This window comes from Oncorhynchus keta, chromosome 36 (assembly GCF_023373465.1).
Source record: "Oncorhynchus keta strain PuntledgeMale-10-30-2019 chromosome 36, Oket_V2, whole genome shotgun sequence".
Lineage (NCBI taxonomy): Eukaryota > Metazoa > Chordata > Actinopteri > Salmoniformes > Salmonidae > Oncorhynchus > Oncorhynchus keta.
In genome coordinates this window covers 21,991,645-22,009,128 of record NC_068456.1, presented here as the reverse complement: position 1 = coordinate 22,009,128, position 17,484 = coordinate 21,991,645, and the positions used below count along the sequence as shown (strand labels likewise).

At 43.5% G+C, this 17,484-nt stretch overlaps 1 protein-coding gene across 2 annotated transcripts in view; it reads left to right on the top strand.

Moving 5' to 3' along the window:
• Window positions 1-306: 306 nt before the first annotated feature.
• Window positions 307-17,484, top strand: part of LOC118369806 (pro-neuregulin-3, membrane-bound isoform) — a 423,343-nt gene continuing 406,165 nt past the window's right edge. For both annotated transcript variants that reach the window (XM_052498660.1, XM_035754513.2), the window contains exon 1: window positions 307-2,392. In XM_052498660.1, the coding sequence (XP_052354620.1) occupies window positions 1,663-2,392 (730 nt within the window). In that variant the 5' untranslated portion in view covers window positions 307-1,662. The remainder of the gene's footprint in view (window positions 2,393-17,484) is intronic.

Sequence of the window (17,484 nt, the reverse complement as noted above, 5' to 3'; positions counted from 1 at the left end):
TCTCTGTCTCTCTCTCTCCTTCTCTCTCTCCTTCTCTCTCTTCCTCTCTCTCTTCCTCTCTCTCTTCCTCTCTCTCTTCCTCTCTCTCTTCCTCTCTCTCTTCCTCTCTCCCTCTGCCCCTCCCTCTTTCTCTCTCAGAGGCGGGCAATCTTCCAAATGCTGGTGGAGATAGCAGGTGCAGCCTCGTTTCTCTCTCTCACTTCCCTCCCTCTCTGTCTCTCTCTCCCTCTCGCTCTATCAGTGTGCACATTCTGCTCAGTCCCTGCTTTTTTCTCTCTCTCTCATTTGCTCTCCCTTTCTCTCTCTCAGCATCGGCAGCAGCAGGGCAGGGAAGCAGCTGTCTCCCTGATTCGAATACCAGAGCCACCGGTCTGCTGGATCAGCATCCTTGGCTAAAACCACAGGAGGGTCAGGCTGTAAAGCCGAAGAGTCTGTTCTGGAGATCTCTAATCATCCTGAAGCAATCCCTGGAGAGACAAAAACAGCAAAAACTGCAACAAATCCCAACATTGACTGGAAGGCTGCCATTCCTCATACAGGGACCTGAAGTAGAGGAACAGGGAGAGGAGTGGTACAGGGTGGTTTTCAACGGCTCCCTCTCTCTTTCTACATCTCCTTTACTGTCTTTTTCTGAGAGGATCCTTATCGTCTCTCTCTCTTCTTCTCTTTTTCTCAGTACGCGAATGTAGTTGGCGGATAAGGGACAGGTTACCTAGCTCTCTGCTGCATTAACAGGCAGTGCACAGACACGGCGGGGCAGAGAGTGGACAGCTTGGAGAACCTGAGCTATGGTAGGAGAGGAAGGGGACAACGCATCGCAAATGACAGAAACACCCTTATTCTGCCACCATTCACCCATCCTTTTCTCTCTCTCTCTCTAAGCTCCAAGGTTGTTTTTTCTCCTCGTTGTCATCAATGGATTCTGTCTTTTTTTCCCACTGGAGAATAGCAAACAACTCAGTGCTGGGAGTTGGCTTGGTTTTGCTCCAAAACTGAAGAAAAAAAGCATAAAAAGAGAATACCTTTGCGGATGTTGTAGAGAGCGGGTGGTCTGAAGAGGGAGCAACAGCGCACCCAGGGCAAATCTCTTTTCTCTCTGACGGGAGGGACAGCTTTCTGTATCTGGGGCTGAGAAGCTGACTCAGCTACGGTGAGATAGCTGCAGAAACTCAAGGATCCTGTCTGCCTTGCCTACTTACTGTAGGTGAGGGATTCAGAACAGCCCCTGTAAGTTTTTCTCATCAGCATCAATAACTCAAACGCCCCATCTTGGAATATTGACCGAGGGAATGAGAAAGGGTGTGAAATAAAGAGGGCTATTCTATTCTCCTCTTATCTATTTTGTCTGGATCGTCCTCAGAGTTGGAAATCTTGGTCGCTTTTGGGCAGGATTTCAGTTGGACTAAAGATCATTCCAAGTTCCAACGCATCTACATTGGCTTTTTCCACCTCTGTTGGGCATCTCTGAGTGTGTCTGAGTGTGTTTGTTTGTACGTATCTGTATGTGTGTGTTATTGTGTGTGTGTGTATGCGTTTGTGAGCATCTTGTTGCGTGTGTTTCCTTCTTGATGTCCAGCATTGTCGGTTGCCATTCTGCCTCGTGCTGCCCATGCCCGTCACGCGCCTGGCCCCAAGGTTAACCCTTGCTAAGCCGCGTGCAGGATGAGCGAGAGCTCCGGTGCAGTCACATCCGGGGCGGTGATCCTGGAGGAGTGTCCAGAGGGGAGTGGGGAGCGAGAGCAGGTCCAAGCCCAAGAACCAGGGCGCCTGCGCTGTGGAGGCTGCACCCTGTGGCCCCGCCAGCAGACATGGCTATGTGTTGTCCCTCTACTCATAGGCTTCATTGGCTTGGGACTAAGCCTGATGCTGCTCAAATGGATTGTGGTGGGCTCTGTTAGGGATTACGTGCCCACAGACCTGGTGGACGCCAAGGGTATAGGACAGGACCCCATGTTTCCCCCCCATCTCTCCAAGCCCAGCGCCTTGCCTAAGAACTCAGACACCACCAGTACTACCATCACGGCAACCATTACTACCGTGGCCAACCCCACCACAACCACCATCACGGCAGTAAGGGGCAGAACTCGAACTGTAGTCTCCAACCACCCTGGTGGCACCACTACTACAGCCAGGGTGGGTAGTGCATCAGGCAGCCAGGTTACACCTCGCAGCACCACACAGCGCCAAGGCAACTCTGGGGGCGGAGGACCACAAGGCCCCCTTATTACTACAACCACCGCTGCACCAGTCGCCGCCTCCACTTTTACCACCTCCATTCCTAAACCTTCTAACCCCACTGTGCTGCACGACTCCACACAAATGTGGACCCATGAACACACGACGGAGAGGCCTGCCTCCACTCCCACATGGACCCATGTGAACCGAAAAACACGTGAGTCACCACTATCTGTAATTACTGCTTGGTTTGAGAAGAAGCTAAGGTACTGACTAGTCACTATTTCTTTCTAATTTGCGATTAACTATTTTTTTTTATCAAGACATTTAAATGCTTCCAGACATTGGCTGGTTTTGTGTTGCAAATCTAGAAAAAACGTCAAATGTGACTTGGTTGGGTGATTTACCATTAATTTATATATATATATATTTGGAATGAGATGTATGTGGGCACCAGCCCGTCACACATCTCATTCCAAAATCATGGGCATTAATATGGAGTTGGTCCCACTGTTCTGGGAAGGCCTTCCATTAGATGTTGGAACATTGCTGCGGGGACTTGCTTCCATTCAACCACAAGAGCATTATTGAGGTCGGGCACTGATGCTGGGCAATTAGGCCTGGCTCACAGTCTGCATTCCAAATCATCCCAAAGGTGTTCAATGGGGTTGAGGTCACGGCTCTGCGCAGGCCAGTCAATTTCTTCCACACCGATCTTGACAAACCATTTCTGTATAGACCTCAGTTTGTGCACAGGGGCATTGTTATGCTGAAACAGGAAAGGGCCTTCCCCAAACTGTTGCCACTAAGTTGGAATCACAAAATCATCTAAAATGTTATTTTATGCTGTAGTGTTAAGATTTCCCTTCACTGGAACTAAGTGCCTGAAATGAAAATCAGCCCCAGATCATGATTCCTTTTCCACCAAACATTACAGTTGGTACTATGCATTGGAGCAGGTAGCATTCTCCTGGCTTCTTCCCAGATTCGTCCATCGGACTGCCAGATGGTGAAGTGTGATTCACTGCTCCAGAGTCCAATGGTGGCGAGCTTTACACCACTCCAGCCGACCCTTGGCATTGCGCTTGTGTGCGGCTGCTCGGCCATGGAAACCCATTTCATGAAGCTCCCGACAAACAGTTATTGTGCTGATGTTGCATCCAGATGCAGTTTGGAACTTGGTAGTAAGTGTTGCAACCGAGGACAGACGATTTATACACGCTACGCGTTTCAGCACTCGATGGTCCTGTTCTGTGATCTTGTGTGGCCTACCACGTCGTGGCTGGCCGTTGTTGCTCGTTGACGTTTCCAGGTCACAATTACAGCACTTACCGGGGAAGCTCAAGCATGGCAGTGTAGCTAGCTACAGTAGCATGCTAACCTTATCTAGATTTAGATGCGAGCTGTCTTGCCAACCTTATCTAGCTAGCTAATATTATCTATTGTTGCTGGTTTTTTTTTAAACTTACATCATATTCAAATGATTAGCTAGCTGGCTCTGTGGCTGGTTCTGGAGTTAATGTACCTGTATTTGGAACTGGATTTGTCGTACGTATTGATTTAGGGAAAACTTTGCCACAAATGGAAACCACTGGCCTATCTTTGACTTATCTCCAAAGTTTTGGCATTTTCTATGAATTGCAGCTGCGAATCTGCTGTAGAAATAATAAGTTGTAGCTCTGGTTATATGGGTAACTTTTGAAAGATAGCTGATATGCATTTTTCTACATTGTAATGGACACAGTGCAATCTTTGGTAGTTTGCTGGCAGGCTTTGGCTACGGTACAGCAAAGTCAATTCAGCCCATATTCATGGTTCTTACAGTGGAAGTGGCATGATAGACTACAATTATTTTTGCATGGATGGCATCATGCATGGCACAAATGACAAGTTCCTTGAATTTCCTTGAATTTTCATTCATGGGTTCCTTTTCATTATCTGGATAGATACTTGTGATTTCTAGCTAACGTTACACCAATCAAATCAATGGAATGTGTAGTGAAACAAAACTTTAGTGGTCAAAACCATTCATTTTGGGGTGATGGGGGAGCGGGTTTGCAAAATGCTATCATATCACAAATTATACCATTTATAAAATTGTTATATAGATTTTTTTAAATACAGACTAGCTAAAAAATATGTCAAAATGGACAAATTATCCAATATATTACGATCATTTTCTGGCAGAAAAATTGAAGGTGAAAAATCATATGTTTGCACCCCCTATTTTTATTAGCTCCATGGCTCAGGCGGCCAAGTGGACAGACGGCTATTTGGCTCATCTCAGTCACGTAGAGGAATAACTTTGCAGCTGTTTCTGAAATAAACAATGCCATGCTTGTGGGTGGTAACAGTCATATAAAACCCAGGCCTGAAACAAATGTGGGCTGAAAATTATTTGAATGTCATATCATAGGAAAAGACACCACATTAACACGGATTTGCACATAGACATCTGCCAACTGATATTTACACTTGTAGTTTTGTAGAAATGTTTCTGCCTTCTGTAAGTTTAGGAAACATTGCCTTGAGCCTTGAAATTCTCCCTCATGGGGATGGTCCCGTGTGGCTCAGTTTGTAGAGTATTTCCCACAGGGGACCAGTACGAAAATGTATGCATTCACTACTGTGAGTCACTCTGGATAAGAGCTTCTGCTAAATTAGTCAAATGTAAATGATGGAGGACAATGAAAGTTCACAAAAGTAAAGGTAGACACATCAATTATATAGTTAGTGTTTTTACTGATACCAATTCCGTTACCAAATCGGAATTCGAATTTCTGAAAAATCGGTAATAGGATTTCTGCATTTGAATTGGCTACAATGGGAAGTCATAGTAGTCACACACCACAGCTTGGTTCTCAAGTTTGGACAGCTCAGTACAGAACAGTAAAGTAGAGTTCAGTACTGTACACAGTAGAGCACACTAGAGTTGTGTACACTATACTCTACTGTGGTCTACTGTACTATACGTAACTCTACTGTACTCTACTGCACTGAACTCTACAGTTGGCAAAGTGTCATGTCATAGTTGACACTTCATTCTTTCAGCAGACCTCGTTGAATCTTAGAGTTTTTGGAAAATTTGGACACAAAAAAATGAGGTAGATTTTACCAAAATTCTGTTACCAAACTTTGCATCTGCACAGTAAATGTGTTAAAAGTTAAAAGTTGTCCTTGTGCATAGAATGGTAGGGTTTGTTAAATTTTGAAATCAATGTTTTTTGTTTGGGATACATTTTAAGTGAAAAATCTGAGCAATTCTGTTACCATGAAACTGCCTATTTACTAGGGCTGTGACAATACCAGTATCGCAATATATTTTACTTTGCAAAATTATGAAAACACGAAGCCGACCAAACCATTTGGTCCTTTAAAATCCTGCTGTATGTAAAATATTGTGTGCTACAGCTTGGAAAATAAATACATGTGAGTTTCTTTTCAACATTAGTGCTGTTTCCTAAATAAGTTAAATCCACTTTGTGTTTAGTTTCCTTGCAATGGTACTAACGAGGATTATGATACTGGTATTGTCTTGGTCTTACTATCTACTGTATCAAGACTGGATTAATCTGAAAACAACAATGTTATGCTCTTCCAGTTCTATCCACTGCTGTCCTAGACTCCAGTCATTGGATCACCATAGCCTATTGATTTGTGCAGGAGGGATTTTCTTGCAGTGATCAATCAACTTTGTACCTATGACTCCATTACTCCAATGATAGATATCATTTTTCCATCACATTGTCTATTATGATCCTTGAATTACACAAAGCTGAGGCATACATCAAATTAGCAATACATACAAACTCAATTCCCTTGTCTGTCTTCTGATGGTGTCCAAAGTAATCAGAATTTACTCGATTAGAATTAAGTGTGCTCTTTGATCATTAGAGTCAGTAAAAATGTTGCATTATTTCATAAGCAAAGAAAACACCAGGTGCCATTCATCACACATTAATTTATTAATTAACCATTTTAAGAATGCCATTTCGGAGCAAGTGCTCCTGAAAACCATTAGGCCCCAGTGATGGATATCCCATGGAATATGTCACTTCTCCAGCATGCTGCAGCAGCCAACTCTAATCCCACCCTCCCCTCCTTCCTGTATCCAATCTTCCATTCTCCCACACATTGTTTGCAATTTCAAAAGGGCATATTTTCCTTAACTATCAATTACATTTAGATTTGCTTTAGGTATTTATTGAATTATCCTAATTAATGTACTACCTATCTTTACTGAATTATCCTAATTAATGTACTACCTATCTTATCACTTATGAAATAAATGATACCAGACATTTCATTTACACAAAAAGCTTATTTGTCTCACATTTTGTGCACAAATTTGTTTACATTCCTGTTGGTGAACATTTCTCCTCCTTTGCCAAGATAATCCATCCACCTGACAGGTGTTGCATATCAAGAAGATGATTAAATAGCAGGATCATTACACATGTGCACCTTGTGCTGGGGACAATAAAAGGCCACTCTAAAATGTGCAGTTTTGTCATACAATAATCCCACAGATGTCTCAAGTTTTGAGGGAGCGGGCAATTGGCATGCTGACTGCAGCAATGTCCACCAGAGTTGATGCAAGATAATTGAATGTTAATTTATCCACTATAAGCTGCCTCCAACGTTCTTTTAGAGAATTTGGCAGTACGTCCAACCGGCCTCAAAACAGCAGACCACGTATAACCACGTGTCACGCCCTGTCCTTTGTTATCTTTGTTTTCTTTATTATTTTTGGTTAGGTCAGGGTGTGACAAGGGTGGTTGGTTTAGTTTTTGTTTATCTATTGGGTTTTAGCATGTCTAGATATATGTAGGTCTATGGTGGCCTGAATTGGTTCCCAATCAGAGGCAGCTGTTTATCGTTGTCTCTGATTGGGGATCCTATTTAGGTTGCAATTTTCCATTTTGTTTTGTGGGTTATTATTCTATGTTTAGTTGCATGTTTGCACTAGTCATATTGCGTCACATTTTGTTATTTTGTATAGTTTTGTTCAGTGTTGCATTCATTTAATAAAATAGAATGTACGCTTTTCATGCTGCGCCTTGGTCTCCTCCTTATGACAACCGTGACAAAATAACCCACCAAACCAGGAGCAAGCAGCGTGAAAAGGAGAAACAGCGCTTTAATGGGGAAATGGACCTGGGAGGAGATATTAGATATCGCCATCCTAAGGAGGAGATGGAGGCAGCGAAAGCGGAACAGCGATACTATGAGGAAAAATACGTGAGAATCGGTACAAGGCTAGCACAGAATCCCGAGAGGAGTAGGCAGTCTGAGACCTGAGCCTACTCCTTGTGCTTACTGTGGGGAGCGTGTTACTGGTCAGGCACCTTGTTATGCAGAGATGCACACGGTGTCTCCAGTGCGCTATTCTAGCCCTGTGCGCTCTATTCCAGCTCCTCGCATTGGCCGGGCTAGAATGGAAGGAGGGTGCCGGCTCAGCACTCCTGGTCTCCAGTATACCTCCTTGGACCAGGATATCCTGCGCCAGCTCTGCATACTGTGTCTCCGGCGATAGTACCCAGTCCATAGCGTCCGGTGATAGTACCCAGTCCAGAGCGTCCGGCGACAGTACCCAGTCCAGAGCGTCCGGCCACAGTACCCAGTCCAGAGCGACAGTACCCAGTCCAGAGCGTCCGGCCACAGTACCCAGTCCAGAGCGTCCGGCGACAGTACCCAGTCCAGAGCGTCCGGCGACAGTACCCAGTCCAGAGCGTCCGGCGACAGTACCCAGTCCAGAGCGTCCGGCGACAGTACCCAGTCCAGAGCGTCCGGCGACAGTACCCAGTCCAGAGCGTCCGGCGACAGTACCCAGTCCAGAGCGTCCGGCGACAGTACCCAGTCCAGAGCGTCCGGCGACAGTACCCAGTCCAGAGCGTCCGGCCACAGTACCCAGTCCAGAGCGTCCGGCCACAGTACCCAGTCCAGAGCGTCCGGCGACAGTACCCAGTCCAGAGCGTCCGGCGACAGTACCCAGTCCAGAGCGTCCGGCGACAGTACCCAGTCCAGAGCGTCCGGCGACAGTACCCAGTCCAGAGCGTCCGGCGACAGTACCCAGTACGCTTTTCACGCTGGAACCTCCAACGACGGGCCACAGACCGGAACCTCCAACGACGGGCCACAGACCGGAACCTCCAAAGACGGGCTACAAACCGGAACCTCCAACGACGGTCCCCAGCCCAGGATCTCCAGCGATGGTCCCCAGTTCGGGGTCTCCAGAAAAGGTCCCCAGTCCAGAACCTCCGACAATGATCCATGAGACAGTGCTACAAGAGCAGACTCAGTGTAAAGAAGGGGCCACCGAGGTTAGATGCCCAGCCAGCCCCTCCCATATAGGTTTAGGTTTGCGGGCGGGAGTCCACACCTTTGGGCGGGGGGGTACTGTCACACCCTGACCTTAGTTGTCTTTGTTTTGTTTATTATTTTTGGTTAGGTCAGGGTGTGACGATGGTGGTATGTGTGTTTTTGGCTTGTCTAGGGTTTTTGTACATCTATGGCGTTTTGGTATGTAGGTCTAAGGTGGCCTGAATTGGTTCCCAATCAGAGGCAGCTGTTTATCGTTGTGTCTGATTGGGGATCCTGTTTAGGTTGCCATTTTCCATTTTGTTTTGTGGGTTATTATTCTATGTTTAGTTGCATGTTTGCACTAGTCATATTGCGTCACATTTTGTTATTTTGTATAGTTTTGTTCAGTGTTGCATTCATTTAATAAAATAGAATGTACGCTTTCCACGCTGCGCCTTGGTCTCCTCGTTAGGATGAACGTGACACCACGCCAGCCCAGGACCTCCACATCGTCTGATACCAGACACCTGGACAGCTGATGAAACTGAATTTATGTCTGTAATAAAGCCCTTTTGTGTGGAAAAACTCATTCTAATTGGCTGGGCCTGACTCCCCAGTAGGTGGGCCAGGCTGCCAAATTGGTGGGCCTATGCCCTTCCAGGCCAACCCATGGCTGCGCCCCTAGCCAGTCAGGTAAAATCCATAGATTAGGGCATAATGAATGTATTTCTATTGACATATTTCCATACATGAGCTGTACTCTAACTCATTTTAACTGTTGAAATTGTTTCATGTTGCGTTTATATTTTTGTTCAGTATAAATAAAACTATAAAGAACACAACTTAAGTCAGTGCAGTTCCTGCATAAGTCTTGATCTGGTTATTTTCCAGTTCTCGAAGGATGTGCTACCCACAGAGGGACATGTTTCTATTGACTTGACAAGAGTGTATATTTGCTAGGATTACTTGTCAGGCCCAATTACCTCTGCCATGCAGATGGTATATATTCAGGTGGCCTTTCTACAGTAGGGGAGAGTAGGTTAAATGTATTACAGTATTCTTTCTAACAAAGAGATCTAAATATATTTTCAGCAGGATGTGTATCCCTGGAAAAAAATCAGAGTTCATGTAAACGTTACAGTTTTTATAACACAGTTTGTCCCCAAAATTTGGACTCTTGGCACAATTTACCCCATGTATAGGGAAACATTTAGCCATGGGAACAGGGTAAATTAAGCTGCCTACAAATGTCTGTACTGAATTAAATATTACCACTACCTTTTTAAAACCAGGTATATCTTTATTTCCCAAATGCAATTTACCCCAAGGCAAACATTTTGACTATATTAGCCCACACTGCTACAAGGATACACGTTCATGCTAGGTTGAGGACCTCATATTAAAACTGATAGAGACCCCAACTGATGTATGGAACAATCTTAAAAATGTAAATTAATTTAACTTGTTGAAAATCATTTTTTGGGGGGATTTAACTTGCTTACTATTTTTTCCATGTGGTTTCTTCCTTCACAGACTCTATGAAATGATGACCTCTTCCTAAATATTTGGCCATAAAATACATTTTGTGTATAGTTTCCTAGAAACAAGGGTGGCTCAATTTATCCCTTTGGCTCAATTTACCCCACTCTCTCCTAATACAATTTGAAAGGGATGTTACTTTGTCTCAGGCATTGAGTATTGAATAAGGGTGTCAAGCAGCCATGCTTTAGCATCGTTCAGTGGCACTATGCTAGATTACTTTTTACTCAAGCCATCCTTAATCCAGATTAATTTCTCATCACTCTGGAGGAGCACATAAACAGAATTATGCACCTATCATTAGTCACACACATGATGCGGATCCAAGCATCCCAGTGATTGGGATTGTATTGATAGACAGTATTCTGTACCGTATAAGACTGGGTAATATGTTCATTGAAATGTTGTCACTTATTAGATTCTATGAATAAGCCATTTTTCATACAATACTCATCAAACAAGTGTGTTGTTTTTCAAGTGAAATACAAACGTGTTTGTTTCACATATAAAGTTTCAAGTTTTAATGTCACATGCACAAGTACAGTGAAATGTCTTTCTTGCAAGGCCCAATGTATCATAAAAAATAACATATAGTAGAACAAAAACAATAAATAAAAAGACCAAGAGAAAGCAAGAAGTTACACACAGGGTCAGTTCCAACAGCATATTTACTATGTGCATGATACTGGAGTGATAGAAATAGATATGTAGTGGCGTAATGTGACTAGGTATCAGGATAAATGATAAACAGAGTAGCAGCACCGTAAGTTATGATTGTATGTGAGTGTGTGTGTGTATGTCTGTAGAGTCAGTTAAAATGGGTGTTCATGTTATGTGTGTGTTAGTGTGTCAGTATGCGTGAGTGTTTAGAGTATTGTGAGTGTGCACAAAATACAAATAAAATACAATGGTCAGCTCAGAAAGCAGCTACTTAGCGGTCTTATGTCTTGGGGATAAAAGCTGTTCAAGAGCCAGTTGGTCTCAGACTTGATGCAGCGGTACCTCTTGCCGTGCATAAACCAGAGAGAACAGTCTACGGCTTGGGTGGCTGGAGTCTTTAACAATTATCTGGGCCTTCCTTTCACAACACCTGATATAGAGGTCCTGGATGTCAGGGAGCTCGGCCCTAGTGATCTATTGGGCTGTCCGCACCCCGCTCTGTAGCGCCATGTGATCGAGAGCGGTGCTGTTGCCATACTAAGAAGTGATGCAGCCAGTCAAGATGCTCTCAATGGTGCAGCTGTAGAACCTTTTGAGGATATGAGGGTCCATGCCAAACGTTTCCAACCTCCTGAGGGGGAAGAGGTGCCTTCATGATTTAACATGACCCAGTCACTACAATGATACAGGTGTCCTTCCAAACAAAGTTGCCGGAGAGGAAAGAAACCGCTCAGGGATTTCACCATGAGGCCAATGGTGACTTTAAAACAGTTACAGAGTTTAATGGCTATGATAGGAGACAACTTAATGGCTGTGATAGCTCAACAACATTGTAGTTACTCCATAATACTAACCTAATTGACAGAGTGAAAATAAGGAAGCCTGACATAATAAAAATATTCCAAAACATACATCCTGTTTGCAATAAGGCACTAAAGTAAAACTGCAAAACAATTGGTAAAGCAATGAGCTTTATGTCCTGAATATAAAGCGTTACGATACAGTATGTTTGGGGCAAATCCAACACAACACATCACTGAGTACCACTCTTCATACTGTATTTTCAGGTATGGTGATGGCTGCATCATGTCATGTGTATGCTTGTCATTGGCAAGGACTAGGGAGTTTTTTTAGCATAAAAATAAATGGAATAGAGCTAAGCACAGGCAAAATCTTAGAGGAAAATATGGTTCAGTCTGCTTTCCAACATGCGCTGGGAACAAATTCACCTTTCAGCAGGACAATAACCTAACACACAAGGCCAAATATACACTGCAGTTGCTTACCAAAATGATATTGAAGGTTCCTGAGTGGCCTACTTACAGTTTGTCTTAAATCAGCTTGAAAATCTATGTCAAGACTTGAAAATGGCTGTCTAGCAATGATCAACAACCAACTTGACAGAGCTTGAGTAATGTTTTTGAGAATAATGTGCAAATATTGTACAATCCAGGTGTGCAAAGCACTTAGAGACCTACCTAGAAAGACAGCTGTAATCGCTGCCAAAGGTGATTCTAACATGTACAAGTGTAAATACTTGTACATGTGTAAATACTCCAGAAATACTAATATCCATATTTCTGGATTTCATTTTCAATAAATTTGCAATATTTGTTAACTTTGTAATTAGGGTGTATTGTGCGTAGACGTGTGAGAAAAAACATATATTTAATCCATTTTGAATTAAGGCTGTGACACAAAAAAATGTGGAATAAATCAAGGGGTATAAATACTTTCTGATGGCACTGTAGGTGGGTGAGAGCAGTGTGAAGTGCAATTGAGATTGCGTCGTCTATGGATCTGTTGGGGCGGTATGCAAATTGGAGTGGATCTAAGGTGTCTGGGATGATAGAGTTGAGATGTGCCATAAAAACAGCCCAGCCACTTCATGATTACAGATGTGAGTGCCACAGGGTAGTAGTCATTGTGGCATGACGTCATCTTAAGACATGTGGGGATTACAGATTGGGACAAGGAGAGGTTGAAAATGACAGTAAATATGCCTGCCAGCTGATCTGCGCACGCTCTGAGAACGGGCCCTGGAATACCTTCCATTAGCCCATGTTTCATTGAGATCATTTACTGCTGTATTCTATTGATTTGACAGTCCGAAGTGGAATCAGAGCCATTTAGGATCTGATGGGGGCTATAAACAAGATTTATTAGGAATTCTTCAATCCTGGTGCCTCTAGTCTAAGATTAAAGTGAGCCCATATCCATGTTTGGCGGGCCTATTCCCTTTCATGAGGCCTTAGGCAACTCAATGCACTGTACCACACCCAGCTACAGTACAGCGATAGTGAACATTGACCTATTCAATAAATGACATTAATTGATGTGTTGTCTGTCTGATTTTAGGTCATATTTAAGAGTGTACTGTGCATGCTTGCCTATTTATGTGTGTGTGTGTGTGTGTGTGTGTGTGTGTGTGTGTGTGTGTGTGTGTGTGTGTGTGTGTGTGTGTGTGTGTGTGTGTGTGTGTGTGTGTGTGTGTGTGTGTTTGCGTGTGTGTTTGCGTGTGTGTTTGCGTGTGTGTTTGCGTGTGTGTTTGCGTGTGTGCCGACAGGGTGGGGATGGGGTGGCCTAGATGTGACCCAGTTGTGACACCCAGACTATTGAAAGCTGGGATTCACTGCTCATCCTTGAAATCTGATTGCTTCCCACCTCTAAGAGGATTTATGGGCAGAATTACAACTCCTGGACATGCCCCTTGTTTGGGGTTTGGCGGTCAAATCATCATGTTATGTTTATCAGTATATTACTAGAATCATGTCCCAAAATATTTTGGTCCTTGGTATTAAATATCAATGCAATAGCTTGTATTGCAGTATTCAGAAGGAGATGTTGAAAGAAGGTTTGCATGGGTGAAGTCATTGCCAAAGTCAGAAATTCTAAGATTCTTCCCAGACTGCTTTTCAAAATGTGACACACTGTGAATTTGCACAGAGATTTTGGAATTAGATCAAAGTACAAGTTGAATCAAAGCTGGGCCATCAGACATGGCTTCAGTCTCATCTACCACTGAGCTAGTTCATCAGTTAGACTAACAATATATGATTATTAACTGGTATGCCTACCTATCTCTGTTAGTTATTGATAGTAGGCTATATAAGCCTAGCTCAAGGAGTGTTTAGATGGGTGGTTGCTACACTGGAACTAGAGAACTATGAGTGAGGTGTGGGGACATCATTCAGGGTGACACCAGATGTAACATGTGTATAGTGCACTCAGAATGTATTCAGACCCCTTGACTTTTCCACATTTTGTTGTTACAGCCTTATTCTAAAATGTATTAAATTGTTTTTTCCCCCCTAATTAATCTACACACAATACATTTTTATTCAAATGTATTAAAAATAAAAAGCTGAAATATCACATTTACATAAGTATTCAGACCCTTTACTCAGTACTTTGTGGAATCACTTTTGACAGCGATTTCAGCCTCAAGTCTTTTTGCGTATGACGCTTACAAGCTTGGCACACCTGTGTTTGGGGAGTTTCTCCCATTCTTCTCTGCAGATCCTCTCAAGCTCTGTCAGGTTGGACGATGAGTGTTGTGCACAGCTATTTTCATGTCTTTCTGGAGATGTTCGATTGGGTTCAAGTCCGGGCTCTGGTCAAGGTCATTGAGACTTGTCCAAAAGCCACTCCCGCATTGTCTTGGGTGTGGTCGTGGTCGTTGTCCTGTTGGACAATTCATCCCAGTCTGAGGTCCTGAGCGCTCTGGAGACGATTTTCATCTGTACTTCGCTCCGTTCATCTTTACCTCGATCCTGACTAGTCTCCCAGTCCCTGCCGCTGAAAAGAATCCCCACTGCATGACGGTGCCACCACCATGTTTCACCTTAGGGTTGGTGCCAGGATTCCTAAAGACGTGACACTTGATATTCAGGCCAAAGAGTTGGTTTCATCAGACCAGAGAATCTTGTGTCTCATGTTCTGAGAGTCCTTTAGGTGCCTTTTGGCAAACTCCAAGTGTGTTGTCATGTCAGCCTTTTACTGGCTTCCGTCTGGCCACTCTACCATAAAGGCCTGATTGGTGGAGTGCTGCAGAGATGGTTGTCCTTCTGGAAGGTTCTCCCATTTTTTATTTTAATTTGACCTTTATTTAACCAGGCAAGTCAGTTAAGAACATATTCTTATTTTCAATGACGGCCTGGGAACAGTGGGTTAACTGCCTGTTCAGGGGCAGAACGACAGATTTGTACCTTGTCAGCTCGAGGGTTTGAACTCGCAACCTTCCGGTTACTAGTCCAACGCTCTAACCACTAGGCTATGCTGCCGCCCCATCTCCACAGAGGAACTCTAGAGCTCTGTCAGAGTGGCCATCGGGTTCTTGGTCACCTCCCTGACCAAGGCCCTTCTCCTCCTATTGCTCAGTTAGGCCGGTTGGCCAGCTTTAGGAAGAGTATTGGTGGTTCCAAACTTCTTCCATTTAAGAATGATGAAGGCCACTGTGTTCTTGGGGACCTTCAATGCTGCAGACATTTTTTGGTACTCTTCCCCAGATCTGTTTCTTGACACAATCCTGTCTCAGAGCTCTACAGACAGTTCCTTCTACCTCATGGCTTGGTTTTTGCTCTGACATACACTGACAACTGTGGGACCTTATATAATGTAAACAGGTGTGTACCTTTCCAAATCATGTCCAATCAATTGAATTTACCACAGGTGGACTCCAATCAAGTTGTAGAAACATCTCAAGGACGACCAATGGAAACAGCATAGGGCCTGAATACATACCGGTTTTCAAGGAAAATATTGCAGACAGCTAAATAAAGTTTAAAAAGGAATGGCGTATATACTGACAAGTATATTCAATTACTGTATTAAGATTTTCTCAATCACCAAGTCTTGAAAATGGCTCCCCAGTAACAGTCATGATGGCAAATCAAATGGCAATTCACATGATTTATCATCACTAGTCTAGCAGGGGTTATCAGAAAGCTGTTTTGGATTTACATTTCAATCAATTTGAATATTTCTGACCCTGCATCTCTAACAGAATGCAGAAATACATTCTCATGCATTGCCATTAGATTGAATTCCTCTCTGAAGCATTCGCAATAAAGCCTCATGTTACTTTGATTTATCCTGGTGAAATGTCCTAAGGAGGGAAGAGCCTTTAAATATGTATGTGCAGAAAAGGAAACATGTTCAATATGTAGAGGAAAATGTGAATAATTGACGATGCCCTATGACAAACTCAAAACCAGAGTGAAACATGGCTTATGCTTCATGAATTGGATAGAAGAGATACAGACATAAGCCAGAGATACAGGGTGACACAGGGTGAAATGCTAACGGTCGAAGAGTTGACAAGGTGTGTTCTTGAGACTTTTCACCAGGAGATGCTCCATTGCTTCTTGGAAAGTGGGGCAACCCTGGGTAGCCTAAATGGAACACAGAAACGACCTCCCTCGGTCCAGTAACATGTCTCGCAAACCCATTGCTCCCAAAGGTGACGGAGTACAAAGTGGCTGAATGCTAGAGATGTATCCTTTTTATCAGAGGGGCTTTTGATAATGAATTCCGTTGTAAGCAGGCCTGAGATGAGGTTCCTTAGATGTCTATGGCGGGGAGATGTGAGATCAGTTTATATATTTTGGATTGGCTTTCAGACCCCAGCTCCACTTGTCCTCCAGAGATGGATTGCCACTTTACTCAGAACATGGACGACACATAAGTGTTTAGTCCTTGCTGATGACAGTATAAGGACTTGCATTAATAGTTACCTACAGCAAACTGGCTTGAACTGATTCAATAAGTGATGCAATGAAAAATGCGAGCACTTGCCACCTGTCACTTCGAACTTTGCAGAACGAAACGATTTGTCTAGCATTCCTGGAGCCACCAAACCTCATATTCTTCTTGGGCAGCAAAATGTCTGGTTTGAACTCCAATTCCAATACCGATCTCCATTAAAAAAAAGCCTTGCTATACACAGGAATGACAGGGACATTTATGAGTTATTGTCCTATTATCTACAGCAGGCATTATTAATAATGAAATGCTTGCGTTTGCGGTGCAGTAGTTCATGTGATTTGGTTGAGCAGCCCATCATTAAATAAGATAGATACAGTATAATCTTTATGTAATGGGTATCATGCTTCTATGGAGATGGTATAGGGTTTGTCAGAATGTGTAGAATGGAGGCTTGACTTAGGAGCTTGTCTTCATTATCAGCATATCGGTCTATGTCACAGCTGCTCTCAGCCAAAATATGCCTTACACTGAATCATCACGGGCAGTATAACACATCCATTATGTGCTATTTTGTAGATATTTTGTTATCTGACATTTCCCTCATCCTGCAATTCAATTGTTCTTATGAATGACGACACCCAGGAAAGGTAATGTACTGATGTTCCACTAGACCTATCAATGTTCACAGAAATGTAGCATGTACAGTACATTCCTTAAATATGTTCTCTAATGTGTTGTATATATAAATTCATTCTAATTGATTTAAGCTTGAAAAGGAGTGATTATCATTTTGCCAACTCTCCCTTGCGCCTCTCTTTTCTATATCCTCTTGCAAGTAAACTGCAAACCGTTTATTAACATCAGTGAGCAAACAAACGTCACAGCGCTTTGATTTTAGCCACGGTCAGTAGCTGGTGCTGTGGTTTGTAGCCTATTATTCTGTAGCAGCTTCAAAGGAGCTGAGCAGTGTGACAAATGTGGGCCATAAACCTCCAGCAGCTTGGCAGGACGGCCGGTGGACGCTGGCCAAGATCAGACCAGAGAAATAGCCTACTGAGGAGGAGGAAGAATCCTCTGGTGGCAGCCAGACCTTACCCCAAA